This window comes from Drosophila sulfurigaster, chromosome 2R (genome assembly GCF_023558435.1).
Source record: "Drosophila sulfurigaster albostrigata strain 15112-1811.04 chromosome 2R, ASM2355843v2, whole genome shotgun sequence".
Lineage (NCBI taxonomy): Eukaryota > Metazoa > Arthropoda > Insecta > Diptera > Drosophilidae > Drosophila > Drosophila sulfurigaster.
Window position 1 is genome coordinate 12,384,714 of NC_084882.1, and position 13,124 is coordinate 12,397,837.

The window sequence follows — 13,124 nt, forward strand, 5'->3', positions numbered from 1 at the left end:
TATACCAGCATCAATACTGTGGGTATACATTAATCGATAGTTCGATAGCCGTGTAAATTGTGTTTTGTGTGTGTGTTTTGTCATCTCTATTATTTAATATTTACTTCACAACAAAAATGGACCATACTAGGGAATTGTTAAAATCAAACTCTAAACTTCGACGTAAAACTGAAACAAGCTCGAAGTTCATAAAAGTTGACTCGCCCCTAGCAAAATATCCTTTTCAAATCATATTATTAATATGTTTAAGTCTTTTTTAATTCAGTACTCAAATGCAAGCATTTGGTTGTATTTGGTTGTATAGAATTTGCACTATTGTTTGCCTTAACTCTATTTAACACATATGATTCTGCAGGTAACTTATCATGCGTTCTGTGCAGGATTCCCATCAAGGCAAACGTATGGAAAGTACACGTGAACTCAAAGCAACATAAGCAGTATGTGGAATTGGCCAAACAAAAACGAACTGAAAGCGTACCTGTCGCAAAGCCCACAAAACCAAAAGCGGTTGAGCCATTGGAGGAAAAGGTTCCAATAATTCCAACAGAAAACATTGTCAGAAGTGATGCACCTCAACCAAAACCCGCTCAGTCCGAGAGTACACCAGTTAATACGAATCCCCAAAATGTGTTGCCGGAAAAGTTTTTTGATCAGGAGAAATCTAACAAAAATAGTGATCACGATCCTGATGCAGAATGGACGAAGTTTCAACGTGAAATTAAGGAAGCTGATACCATTTCGAGTATTATTGTTGCTGAGGAGCAAGATAGTTTGAATATCAAAAGGCATTTGAAAGAAATTGACGAACAAATTGAAAACTGGAAAAGATTTGAGAAAATCAACGATAAAAAGAATAATCTATTAAAAAAGAAACGGAGAGAAAATAAACCTGTACAAATGGAATCAGAGTCGAGCTCTGGGGAAGAATCGAATGTAGACGACTTATCAGATTGGAGAATAAAAAGCGTTCACAAATAGCGAATAGAGTAATAGTAGACTGCATAGAGGAGAATAAAAATGAGATTGTAACTGAATTTCTCATTGTTGTGTAATATATATTATTTTCCGAATTTACAATATATATTTTTCACTATTGATATAGTAATTTCTTGTATTTCTTGTGGATCTCTTATATTAAATATGAGAAATTTTTATTAAATTGAAAAATATCAGCAAACGATATTTGGCGTTTGTCCCACAAAGATATATTTTCAATTTGTATTGACATTTCTATGAGCATATGAATTATATATGGAATAATGTTATAAAATGAAATAATCAAAAAATTATTTTACAATTTTTCTTAAATACGAATAAAATATTACGAATGCGAAACATCCCATGCAATAGATATACCGATACCGGAATTCTATTTGGTACGCCCAGCAGCATGCGTTAAAAAATCGTATCGTGTACAACAAACATCAACAATCGATAACAAATGACGTGTAGGGTAGCCCAGGCAATCGCCGATATATTTTAGGCGACGTGTCTCAGTTGTTTTCCTGGTGGTAATTGTTAAGAAGAAATAAAATTGTATTGAAAAACTGAGCACACAACACGTTCAAAAATGAACCGTAGCTCGAAAATATTCAATAGCAAGGTTGCCGGCTACAGCAGCCTTATAACATTTGCAGTGTTACTAATCGCCTGGATTGCCGGATTTTCGTCACGTTTGTTTGCCGTCATACGCTTCGAGTCGATAATCCATGAATTTGATCCATGGTTTAACTATCGCGCTACCGCCTACATGGTGGAACATGGCTGGTACAAGTTTCTTAACTGGTTCGACGAACGCGCCTGGTATCCACTCGGCCGCATTGTTGGTGGTACCGTCTACCCCGGCTTGATGATCACATCGGGCAGCATTCATTATCTGCTGCATATACTCAACATTCCAGTGCACATTCGTGACATTTGCGTCTTCTTGGCACCCGTCTTCAGTGGTCTCACCTCCATCTCCACGTATCTATTGACCAAGGAGCTGTGGTCACCCGGCGCTGGACTTTTTGCAGCCAGCTTCATCGCCATTGTTCCCGGTTACATCAGTCGCTCGGTTGCCGGCTCTTATGATAACGAAGGCATTGCCATCTTTGCGCTGCAGTTCACCTACTTCTTGTGGGTGCGTTCGGTGAAGACGGGCTCGGTCTTCTGGTCAGCTGGTGCTGCTCTCTCTTACTTCTACATGGTGTCCGCCTGGGGTGGCTATGTGTTCATCATCAATCTGATACCGTTGCACGTTTTTGTGCTGCTCATCATGGGACGCTACTCGCCGCGCCTGCTCACCAGCTACAGCACCTTCTTCATCCTAGGCCTGCTTTTCTCCATGCAGATACCATTTGTGGGCTTCCAGCCTATACGCACAAGTGAACACATGGCTGCCATGGGCGTCTTTGTCCTGCTCATGGCTGTTGCAGTACTGCGGCATTTGCAATCTGTATTGTCGCGAAACGAGTTCCGGAAACTATTCATTGTTGGTGGCCTGTTGGCTGCTGTCCTCGTCTTTGTCGCTGTCGTCGTTCTGACTGTGCTGGGCGTTGTCGCACCTTGGAGTGGACGATTCTATTCGCTTTGGGATACCGGCTACGCAAAGATTCACATTCCCATTATTGCATCCGTGTCGGAGCATCAACCCACCACTTGGTTCTCGTTCTTCTTCGATCTGCACATTCTGGTTTGCGCCTTCCCCCGTTGGACTTTGGTATTGCATCAAGCAGGTGAATGATGAGCGCGTCTTTGTGGTCCTATATGCCATCAGCGCTGTTTACTTCGCTGGTGTAATGGTGCGCTTGATGTTAACACTCACACCAGTTGTGTGCATGCTCGCCGGTGTCGCCTTCTCTGGACTGTTGGACGTCTTCCTGCAGGAAGATGCATCTAAGCGTGTAGCAAGTACGACTAGCTCGTTGCCCGAAACAGAAGATCAGGAGGAGTCGTTGGAGAAGAAGAGCTTCTACGATAAGGTAATGAATCTTAAACATTTTCTTTATATTTTTTTATTAAAAGTCATCGCATTCGCAGGCTGGCAAGCTGAAACACCGCACCAAACATGATACAACGCACGAAAGTGGCATTAGTTCCAACTTGAAGAGCATTGTCATCTTGGCTGTTCTGATGATCCTTATGATGTTCGCAGTACATTGCACCTGGGTCACTAGTAATGCCTACTCGAGTCCCTCGATTGTGCTCGCCTTCCACAACAGTCAAGATGGGTAAGCATATATTGATTATATAATAGCATAGTTAGAAAATAACAATTGGTTTGTGTATTCTATAACCGCGGATGTGTCGTAATACGATACTTATCTTATGATTTCAGTAATGAGTAAAGATTGTAATAAGTTTCTCATTTATATTTCAGATCCCGCAACATATTAGATGACTTCAGGGAGGCCTACTACTGGCTGTCACAGAACACCGCTGACGATGCACGCATTATGTCTTGGTGGGATTATGGTTATCAGATAGCAGGCATGGCCAATCGAACCACATTAGTGGATAATAATACTTGGAACAATAGTCACATCGCCTTAGTTGGCAAAGCAATGTCATCCACTGAAGAGAAATCGTACGAAATCATGACATCTTTGGATGTGGATTATGTGCTTGTCATCTTTGGCGGTGTTATTGGATACTCTGGTGATGATATCAATAAATTCCTGTGGATGGTACGCATTGCTGAGGGCGAGCATCCTAAGGACATTAAGGAGAGCGATTTCTTTACTGATCGCGGTGAATTCCGTGTGGATGCCGAAGGTGCTCCTGCTTTACTCAACTGTCTGATGTACAAATTAAGTTACTATCGTTTCGGGGACTTGAAGCTGGATTATAGGTGAGCATTATCACGTATTTTACTCAAGCAGTTGCAGATAATAAAATTCGTTTTTAGGGGTCCTTCTGGTTACGATCGCACACGCAATGCTGTCATAGGTAATAAGGATTTCGATTTGACGTACTTGGAGGAGGCTTATACCACAGAACATTGGCTAGTTCGCATCTATAGAGTTAAGAAACCTTTTGAATTCAATCGACCATCTTTGAAGGCGAAAGACCGTCTCATCCCACCCACCAACTTTGTGTCTAGAAAGGTAATTAGCGGTTGATATTCCAGGTTAATCATGAATTACAATTTTATATTCTTTGTTGCAGAACCTAAAACGCCGCAAAGGATTCATTAGGAATCGGCCAACCGTTATCAAAGGCAAGAGAACTTTGAAATAAATGACAATTATTTATGAAAAATTGTACTGCAATAAATAAGAAAAACAAAAGAAATATTAACAAACTTGTAATATAAGTATTTCAACCCATTTGAAATTAACAAAAAATAACAACAATTTACTGGGGAGCTAACAAAGAGAAGAAGCACAGTGAAAACTCCTCAATTGCAAAGAAGCATAGACTGTTATCTGAATATTGTAGCTATAAAACGGCAAGGAAATGTTGTACAATTAATATTCAAATGAAAACAAATAAAAATACTGCTAAAAAATACCAACTGTAAAAGTATTTAATCTCTCCCATTCCTAGGTATCTTTTTTCATCATGCTCGGAATATGGAACCGATCACGCAGGTAAAATTTAGCCATAAAACAAAGACTTAAAAGTTCACCTCCAACAAAGTCACAACAGAGATAATAATTCTCATACATATGTACATACATACATATAATAATTATTATCACTTTGGTAACTCACGCATACACACGCACATAAACACTCATAGCATATGTATGCGTGTTTGTAGAAGATATATGTATTAATTGCGGTTTAATTTCAAAAATAGTTGGATAACCCTTTATTTCTATAACACAAAGCTTATTTGTTTATTTATATGTGCGTATGTATATTCCGGTGTATATATGTTTTGATATACACATGACAACACAGATAAGCAAAAACACGTATACGTATACATAAGCATGACCGTGTTTGTGTGTTTAGAGGTATTCTAACTTGCTCCCGTTTTTACTAAAGGTGCTACTGCAAAGCGATTTACAATCAGTTCATAATTAACGCTGCTCCACTCGACATGGCTTTGAAATTCTCTGCAAACTTAAATTTTCTTTTTACTGAAACGACAACATCCATATCGGAGAGAATTCGATTGGCTAGTCAAAATGGATTCAGGGCCGTAGAAATCCCATATCCAGAAGGAGAGCTTAAGGAAGCCGCCCAGGCTGTGAATGATACCGGAATTATAGTCAGTCTCATAAACATAGCATTCGGTAAGTGAAAAGGTCAACAAAGGGCATACATTTATTTCATGAATTAAGAAAATACACATTTATGGATTATGTTCAACATCACATTAAAATGTAGATATGTGTACGTGTGTTTGTTAGATAGTGGATCTCGCTTTTGAATGTGTTTGTGTGATTTAAAGATATTTATGTGACAGCCACTCGTTATAAGTATTTTGTAAGTCACGAGTCACGTTCATGGTTTCGTTCATTTTTTATGGGATAATTAAAATTCTAATTTTGTTATCAATTAATTTATTTATGAAATTGTTTTCGTCATAGACAAAACAAAAGATGAGCTGAAATTTGGGTCAACTAGTATCCCTGGACAAGAAACTTTGTTTAACCAGCAGTTGGATGATACGATTACATTTGCGAAAACTGTTAAATGCAAAAAGTAAGTAATATTGGATTCTTTAAAGTATGCTTTAAAATTAATTCCTTTTGACATTATAGAGTTCATTTAATGGCCGGCACCCGCAATGGTAAATCAGAAGCTGATCATTTGGCAACGTATATTTCAAATTTAAAAATTGCCTCAAGGAAGTTACAATCTAACAACATGTCTGGAGTAATTGAACCTATAAATGGATATATTATTCCTTCATATTTTATGAACTCGTATATTAAAGGTACAATACTTTATCAATTCATTATTTTGAAATCATTTATACCATTAATCATATATTTTGTATTTTTTCTCATTAACAGCATCTGCGGTTTTGAAGGAAATCAACGTTGATAACATTAAATTAATGGTTGACCTTTTCCACCTTCAACATATTGCCGGAAATTTCACTAAGACCTTAGAGGAAAATAAAAATATCATTGGACATTTTCAAATTGCCCAAGTGCCTAACCGTAACGAGCCCGATACTCCTGGAGAGCTTAATTACGATTATATCTTTAAAACGCTAGAAGCCATTGGTCACCAAGATTGGATTGGATGTGAATACAAGCCTTTGACCACGACTGTTGAAGGATTGAACTGGTTTTCAAAATATAATCTTAAACTATAACTAGTTGTAAAACTATCCCAATTTTTATGTAAATAAAAAAAAACAAATTATACTTCATTTTTTGTTATTTCATATGTGAAATATCTTAACAAAATTAACAACAAAGAAAATTAATACAAAAATATGCGTTACCGTATGAGTTAAAATTGTATTTACATCATTTCGGTTTTTTAATTCATTTTAATTAAAAAATTACACATATAACAAGAAAACTCACAACTGATGTTTCCTTCATGGACAACATTTAATTTGGGTGGGAATTTTTTGTAGTGATTTGAGTAATTATAAGAAAAAATAAAAATTATATAAATAATAATCAGCGAAAGTAAATTTATATATTTCAGCTTTCGCACAGTGTTGCTTCTCAGATGAATTCGGTATTTGTGTTCCATTTCAATGTTTCGCAATCGTGAACAACACTCGCTCTTTTATCGATAACGATTTCACAATGTTAGACAAAGGCCAGCGTCTATCGATTGCCAAACTAGTTTATTGAACTAAAACAGAACGGGAGCGTCACGAATTGTATGTGTATAATATACGGCCATTACACTTTGTGACTGTGTGAGGGTGTTAAAATTGTAATAATATACATAAGAAGAATGTTTGTTAGCTGGGTTTAAGTAGTATACCTCATCATCCATGTTCTCGGCTAGTAAATTGAATTAACAGCAATCCAGCAAATTTTCAATTTCAATCATAATTGATGTGCAAGCAAAGCAAAGCAAAGTGCAAGCGCCGTTCTTCTTTGTTCAGCTGTGAAGAGAGTGTAACAAAAGTGTGTAGTGTTAAAGTAAAGTAAAAAAATTTCAATTAGAAAATTAACATTCCATTTGGTTTGGTGAGGCACTTCGAAGTAGAGACGAAGGAGTTATGTTTAGCATTAGCGAATTATGCTGCATGTTCTGCTGCCCGCCTTGTCCCGGACCGATTGCTGCCAAACTCGCTTTCCAGCCACCTGAGCCAACATACAAATTGACGCCAGCTGATGACACAAACATCAAATACAATTTACAGCTATATGATCGCGCAGAGTGGCAATACTCGGAACGTGAGAAATCCAAAATCGAGGCGTTCTTCACCCGCACATCTCGGGGCAATTTGATAACATGCACCTATGTGCGTTGCAGCAAGAATGCAAAATATACTCTGCTCTTTTCACATGGCAACGCCGTCGATTTGGGTCAAATGAGTAGCTTTTATCTCACACTCGGCTCGCAAATCAATTGCAACATCTTTGGCTACGATTATTCGGGATATGGCATGAGTGGTGGCAAACCCTCCGAGAAGAATCTTTATGCAGATATCGAGGCAGCTTGGCAAGCAATGCGAACAAGGTAAACTAACTATAAATAAAACTAATATAATCTTTAGTGACAATCGCTGTCTTTTATAGGCTTAATATTAGTCCAGAGACTATCATATTATATGGCCAAAGTATAGGCACAGTTCCCACTGTGGACTTGGCATCGCGACATGAAGTCGGCGCCGTAATTCTGCATTCACCATTGATGTCCGGACTGCGAGTTGTCTTTAGAAACACAAAACGAACGTGGTTCTTTGATGCCTTTCCAAGGTACGATAATAATGAATTGAATATGTCGCATATGCAATCAAAAACTAATCAATTTTCAACAAACAGTATTGATAAGGTGCCGAAAGTGAAATCACCTGTTTTGGTTATTCACGGCACTGATGACGAGGTCATTGATTTTTCTCACGGCATTGGCATTTATGAGCGATGTCCCAAGACTGTCGAACCATTTTGGGTGGAGGTGAGCTCCTCACTCTTTCTTATTTATTTTCACCCAAAGTAACATTTTCTTTATTCTTTTAGGGAGCTGGACATAACGATGTGGAACTGCATCCCCAATATTATGAGCGATTGAGAAAGTTTCTTTCCGTTGAACTGATCAAATGACAATTAAAGAATAATGTCGTCGAGGCAGGCGGTCGTAGCAGTACATCTGCTGATGGAGCAGCTAATACAAATCTAAATATCGCAGCTAGTTTGAAATATAGTCAAAAAACGCCGCAGACAACAACAACAACAGCTTCAACAGCGACCGAACGTGAATCTAATATCAAAAACAATAAGCCAGACGACAACGATGGTTAGTAGCAAAATCAAACAATCATTTAAATGGCACTCATTATTTTACTTTTTTTATATAAATCATTAGCATTAAGTTCTCTTTTCTGTGTGGGAAACATTGTTGCTAATAGTTTAGACAAGTAAGCAATTTTGCGTCATCCACTAAATATTATTATAATACCATACATATGTAAATATAATGTGCGTTTTCATTTTACTGTCTTTTATAAGCAAGCAAGCCCCATAACGAATTTAAACCCTAATAAGCAATATCGCTGACAAACCTGATAAAAAAATTGTTGCCCCGTTTCCGGTCTGTGTGGGAATAACCGATTAGAATTTATCAGTGACTCATCCCCGCCCCACTTCATGGAAGTTTGCATTCGTGTGTGTGTTCATTTAATACAAAATCCACTGACAATAAGTCTCAAGTAATTTATCAAAGTGAGCAATCTAAAACCAAAATTTTTTTTAACGGCGTCGAACGTAGGTCCAAAGTACACTTTTTACGACTTCTTTGGGAGGAGTTTTATCTCAATTCAAATGATTCAATTGAATAAAATGGCCTTTCGTTTTACGAAATTAAATTAGTTTCTTGCACGCTAGTAGAATTAAAGTCTGACTTAGAAACATTTGCAATCATTTGAGTTCTCTTTTTCTTTCTTAAGAATTGGATATTAGTTGTATTGTCAAGTCGATGCATTGTCTAGAGCATTCTAACTTGTTACTTCATCTAATACCACTTCTAATACACTTCTTTTGCAGGATATACAGCTTCCGGTTCGATTTCAATTAAAGATCTTGCAGAAAAGTTTCTCTAGCAAAAACAAGCCTTGCTCACAATTAATGCAGGCCATAAACTTAACAAATTTCAATATTTCACAAGGATGCGCAAGCCATACATAGATACCGAAACATCTGGAAAATAGTTTATTGATTGAGAAGGAAAGATTGTCGACAAATTAAGTGACAACATCATCGTAACACAACACACAGCTCTCCCAATAAATACACCTGTCTCTTATTACACCATTCTTATATTGCCGATGCCGAAGCATTCGAATTTAGTATTCCAATATCCCGCACAATACTCTTCTTGGCCAATATACATACTTATATAAATAATTTATTAGCTTAATACAAAATCTGTTTAAAAATCAATAATGGTACAGAATTTTAAGAAACCTTCAGTGATAATTAAAGATTTACAACCATTCCATGAACATGTAGTGGTAAATGTAGTCGTAAATCTTATGAGAATAAAGATTATAATAAATAAATATCGTATTCACTTAATTCCAAATCCCAGTTTAGCTGTTCCCGAGCTTCTAATTGAAAGCTCTTGACAATCTTATTTTATCTGAGGACAAAACGAAGCAATACATAATAAACACGTAGATTTATGTAATATTAATGTTATTCAAATATGTCTTGGTTGCAAACTTACAAATTTCTTTGAACTTATTCACCTTCTTAAAATATAATTTCATAATGTTAAAAAGATATCAACTTTCGGATCGGTTTTTTAAAGTCCTTAGAGATTTGAAGGCTAACTTATTCTGTCATACTGGGTAACAAATGAATTTAAATTCAGTCTGAAAAGTTGGGTATTTTGAGTTATTATTTCCCTTCATTTGTATTTTAATTTCTTTTATATTATGATTTGATGCTATTTTAAGCATTATTATTAATTATTATTTTTGATTTCGCTTTTTATTTTATTTCTAGCGTTAGATGTTTAGTATGACTTGTTCTGATATTATTGTGATGTCCGTAAAATAGTTTTAATTAATTTGGTAAGTGAATCGAAAGGAAACTATTTTTCTCTTTTTATAACTTAGGGTAATTTCATATTTTTGAACCTTAAACATTTATAAGCTAAGGGGTAACACACTTCTTTCGTAAAATATAAATGCTTTAGCTAATATACGAACAAATTCTTACTATTAAAACTAACCAAAAAGGTAAGTATTTATATTCAGAAAAAAATAGTTATTTGATCTATTTCGTTATGGGTCTGTTTTATTGATTAGAATATGATGTTTTAGTTGGGAAATAAATATATGTATATATTTTTTGTAATACCAAGTTGCTTAATATTACATCGTTTAATACGTTTCATCCTATTTTCAGGTGTTTCAGCTTCCAGTTCGATTTCCATTAAAGACCTTGCAGAGAAGCTGCTCTAGCAAAAGAAATCGGGCTCAACACCGGCAGCCCAAAATAAATCAACACATCCATCAAATAGCAAATATTCGAAAGGATATGAAAACGTAGATAGCAAAGAACTTCAAGGAAAAAGCACGCAACAAAGTAATAAAAAAACCAAATGAAATTTCTGCAGCTACTTCATCAAAGCAACTTCACAATGCTGCTCCCACACTTCCTGTACATTCTCCCCACTCTCCGGTACATCCGAATTCTTACCCAAATGTTCAGCATAATAAACTTTCTGGTCGCTATATCTACAATAAGAAACCACAGCAGAAATCTGATAACAAACTATTCAATGCTAAGCAGTTGGCTATCAACATAAATGATTTTAGTGAATCCGAAAGATTTTCACCAAGTTACTCGCCCATTACTTGCAATTGCATTAAATCGCCCAATGAGACAATAACCCCAAAGGAAAGGAATTATTTTGATTTTAGCCACAGTTCAGCAACAAATAAGTCTATCAAAGAGCAGACATTTAATGTGTCCAGCTCTCAGATATATCGTAAATACAACAACCATGATCATTTACTGCCCATCCCACAAAGCTCATTCGAAAAGATGTCGACAAGTGATTTAAATTTAAAAAGAATAGCTAAGAAATCGCCCTTAATTTCTCAACAGTCTCGGTTTGAAAAGGCAAATATAACAGCGTATGATAACTCACAACGACTCGGCCGACTTGCGGCACATCATGACAATCAGAATAAATACCATTACGCATTCGCATTCAGTAAATCGGAGCAAACATCACCAAATAATATAGATATAAAGAAGTCGACATTTGCATATGATAATAACGATCCGAGAAGTGCAAGTTCTTTGCTCTACGTTTCATCCATGGATCCGTGGACAAAGAAAAGTGAATTTCAGCCGGATGGACTTAATCAATATAGCGAGAATGCGGATCCTTGGATAAAACGATCAACCGAATCCCAAATAAAATCGCCGCGTTTGAAAGATAAAGCACAAAATGGCCAGATAAAATCATTTTCTTCGGCCAAACGGGAACTTTCCTTGGATACACATAAAAAATCGAATTATTTGCAACCAGAAGTGCAAAGACATCAAAGCTTACGAAATGGGGCAGATTATGTCCTCTCCGCTCCACCTTCTCCACACTTTTTGAAAACCTCAAATGATGCTTCTTGTATTGTAATTCGTTCGCCCAACGAAGCTATTCAAACGAAATCTGCCAGCTTTTCACCAGCTAGAGGTAAAAATTTGCTTAATCCATTCGGAGATATTGCTATTTGTGATGACAATATCACGCGACATTCTTTTCAAACGCAAGCTGCTGCTAAACCAGATCCATTGAGGCATACCGAACATTCAAATTGTAATTTAACTGTTAATAATTCCAAACGATTGCAGAATAGACATAGCTTTTCGTCTATATCGGAGCAATCGAAAGAAGAACTTCAGCTTAATATCCGTCGTCTATCCGAGCAAATGAGCCAACTGTCATTGAAGAAGATATTTAAATTTTCATTAAGCGATTGCAATGTGAACAATAAAGGAGATTCTATTCAAAGTTCAGACCAGCAAACACAAACTACCGACATCTTAGCAAAAGCCCAGAAGCATGGAACACACGACACGGGAAATAATAAAGGGTGTGCTAAGGAGATTTCGAAGTGTAAGGAAAGCTTCAGCCCCAAAGTTTCCACAGTTCTTGGCAATACTAAAGTCTATGCTAGCTGTCAAAAGCGAAATCCAATGCAAGAAACCACCTGTTGAATCTATTGTTCAAAATTAAAATTCAAAAACGTTGCAAACGTGGATATTCATATTCTACATATTCGAATCAAAATAAATTACATAAGTATACAAAATAATTAATGAAATTTGTACTAGCAGCTTATAATTTAAGTCTGCAAGTTTTACAGTATACATGCATTTATATTTAAAAACAAAAACAAAAAATGGGAATGCCTATATATTCCTACTATGTTTTAAGTTCTAGGTTTAAATACATTTGCAAGCATTAACGGCACCTATTTTCTAATGTATTATTTCATTTCATTGTACGCATATAATTTTTTGTAAATCCATTTAATTGATTGTAATAAAGTCATATATCAATTCTAAAATCGTAAATATTTAGTAATTTTATTGGTAACCAAATTCTGCAGTTCTTATATACATACATACATATAGTAGGTATACTAGTTGAAATCAAAACTGAACAATTTTTGTCTTCAGCTCGTCAACAATATAATGTATCAAGAGATGCTAAGAAAAGAGATGCTAAGAACGCAGTCCAATACTCTGTTACTTATTTTGCTATAGTTGCTCGCTCCTATAACATGTTTCATCAATTTGCATTTTTTAAAAATTCGCGGCAGCCTATTATTTCAACAATAAATAGTCGATTTTATTCGATTAATGACGGTAAGTAATCGTTTAGCTTAAATAAATCGATTATTTGCAATAGTCTTTCAACGTTTGAAATTCGAAATCAGCGAAAGCTTTGCGGTGCCAATGTTCAGAGGAAAACAATGTTTTTTTTTTTAATTATAATTTAATTAATAATTAATAGCACAAAATTTA

At 36.0% G+C, this 13,124-nt stretch overlaps 5 protein-coding genes across 5 annotated transcripts; all 5 read left to right on the top strand.

The window, feature by feature from the left end:
- Positions 1-60: 60 nt before the first annotated feature.
- LOC133835666 (zinc finger protein 830) lies at positions 61-1,077 on the top strand. The gene is made up of 2 exons (XM_062265695.1): positions 61-214; positions 342-1,077. Exons 1-2 carry the CDS (start codon positions 117-119, stop codon positions 976-978), a joined length of 735 nt encoding a protein of 244 aa, XP_062121679.1. The 5' UTR covers positions 61-116; the 3' UTR covers positions 979-1,077.
- A 392-nt stretch (positions 1,078-1,469) lies between these two features.
- On the top strand, positions 1,470-4,498 carry LOC133835662 (dolichyl-diphosphooligosaccharide--protein glycosyltransferase subunit STT3B). The gene is given in 6 exon segments (XM_062265688.1): positions 1,470-2,686; positions 2,688-2,963; positions 3,022-3,212; positions 3,362-3,832; positions 3,890-4,088; positions 4,150-4,498. Coding segments are annotated over 6 exon segments (2,325 nt in total). The 5' UTR covers positions 1,470-1,570; the 3' UTR covers positions 4,222-4,498.
- A 452-nt stretch (positions 4,499-4,950) lies between these two features.
- LOC133835665 (putative hydroxypyruvate isomerase) lies at positions 4,951-6,309 on the top strand. Its single transcript, XM_062265694.1, has 4 exons — positions 4,951-5,228; positions 5,526-5,640; positions 5,700-5,875; positions 5,955-6,309. The coding sequence occupies exons 1-4, from the start codon at positions 5,033-5,035 to the stop codon at positions 6,260-6,262; spliced, it is 795 nt and encodes a 264-aa protein (XP_062121678.1). The 5' UTR covers positions 4,951-5,032; the 3' UTR covers positions 6,263-6,309.
- A 435-nt stretch (positions 6,310-6,744) lies between these two features.
- On the top strand, positions 6,745-9,637 carry LOC133836267 (alpha/beta hydrolase domain-containing protein 17B). Its single transcript, XM_062266653.1, is given in 5 exon segments — positions 6,745-7,599; positions 7,659-7,838; positions 7,905-8,037; positions 8,100-8,376; positions 9,123-9,637. Coding segments are annotated over 5 exon segments (1,110 nt in total). The 5' UTR covers positions 6,745-7,135; the 3' UTR covers positions 9,179-9,637.
- LOC133836693 (uncharacterized) lies at positions 9,521-12,664 on the top strand. Its single transcript, XM_062267281.1, has 2 exons — positions 9,521-9,589; positions 10,635-12,664. The coding sequence occupies exons 1-2, from the start codon at positions 9,521-9,523 to the stop codon at positions 12,309-12,311; spliced, it is 1,746 nt and encodes a 581-aa protein (XP_062123265.1). The 3' UTR covers positions 12,312-12,664.
- The last annotated feature ends 460 nt before the right edge of the window (positions 12,665-13,124 follow it).

Bases quoted from the DNA above. Each gene is read 5' to 3' on its own strand.
- LOC133835666 (XM_062265695.1), top strand. From the start codon at position 117: ATGGACCATACTAGGGAATTGTTAAAATCAAACTCTAAACTTCGACGT. The intron at 215-341 runs ATATCCTTTTCA...TCTATTTAACAC, and splicing joins GTTGACTCGCCCCTAGCAAA to ATATGATTCTGCAGGTAACT.
- LOC133835665 (XM_062265694.1), top strand. From the start codon at position 5,033: ATGGCTTTGAAATTCTCTGCAAACTTAAATTTTCTTTTTACTGAAACG. The intron at 5,641-5,699 runs GTAAGTAATATT...TTGACATTATAG, and splicing joins AAAACTGTTAAATGCAAAAA to AGTTCATTTAATGGCCGGCA. The intron at 5,876-5,954 runs GTACAATACTTT...TCTCATTAACAG, and splicing joins TATGAACTCGTATATTAAAG to CATCTGCGGTTTTGAAGGAA.
- LOC133836693 (XM_062267281.1), top strand. From the start codon at position 9,521: ATGGTACAGAATTTTAAGAAACCTTCAGTGATAATTAAAGATTTACAA. The intron at 9,590-10,634 runs GTAAATGTAGTC...ATGAAAACGTAG, and splicing joins CATTCCATGAACATGTAGTG to ATAGCAAAGAACTTCAAGGA.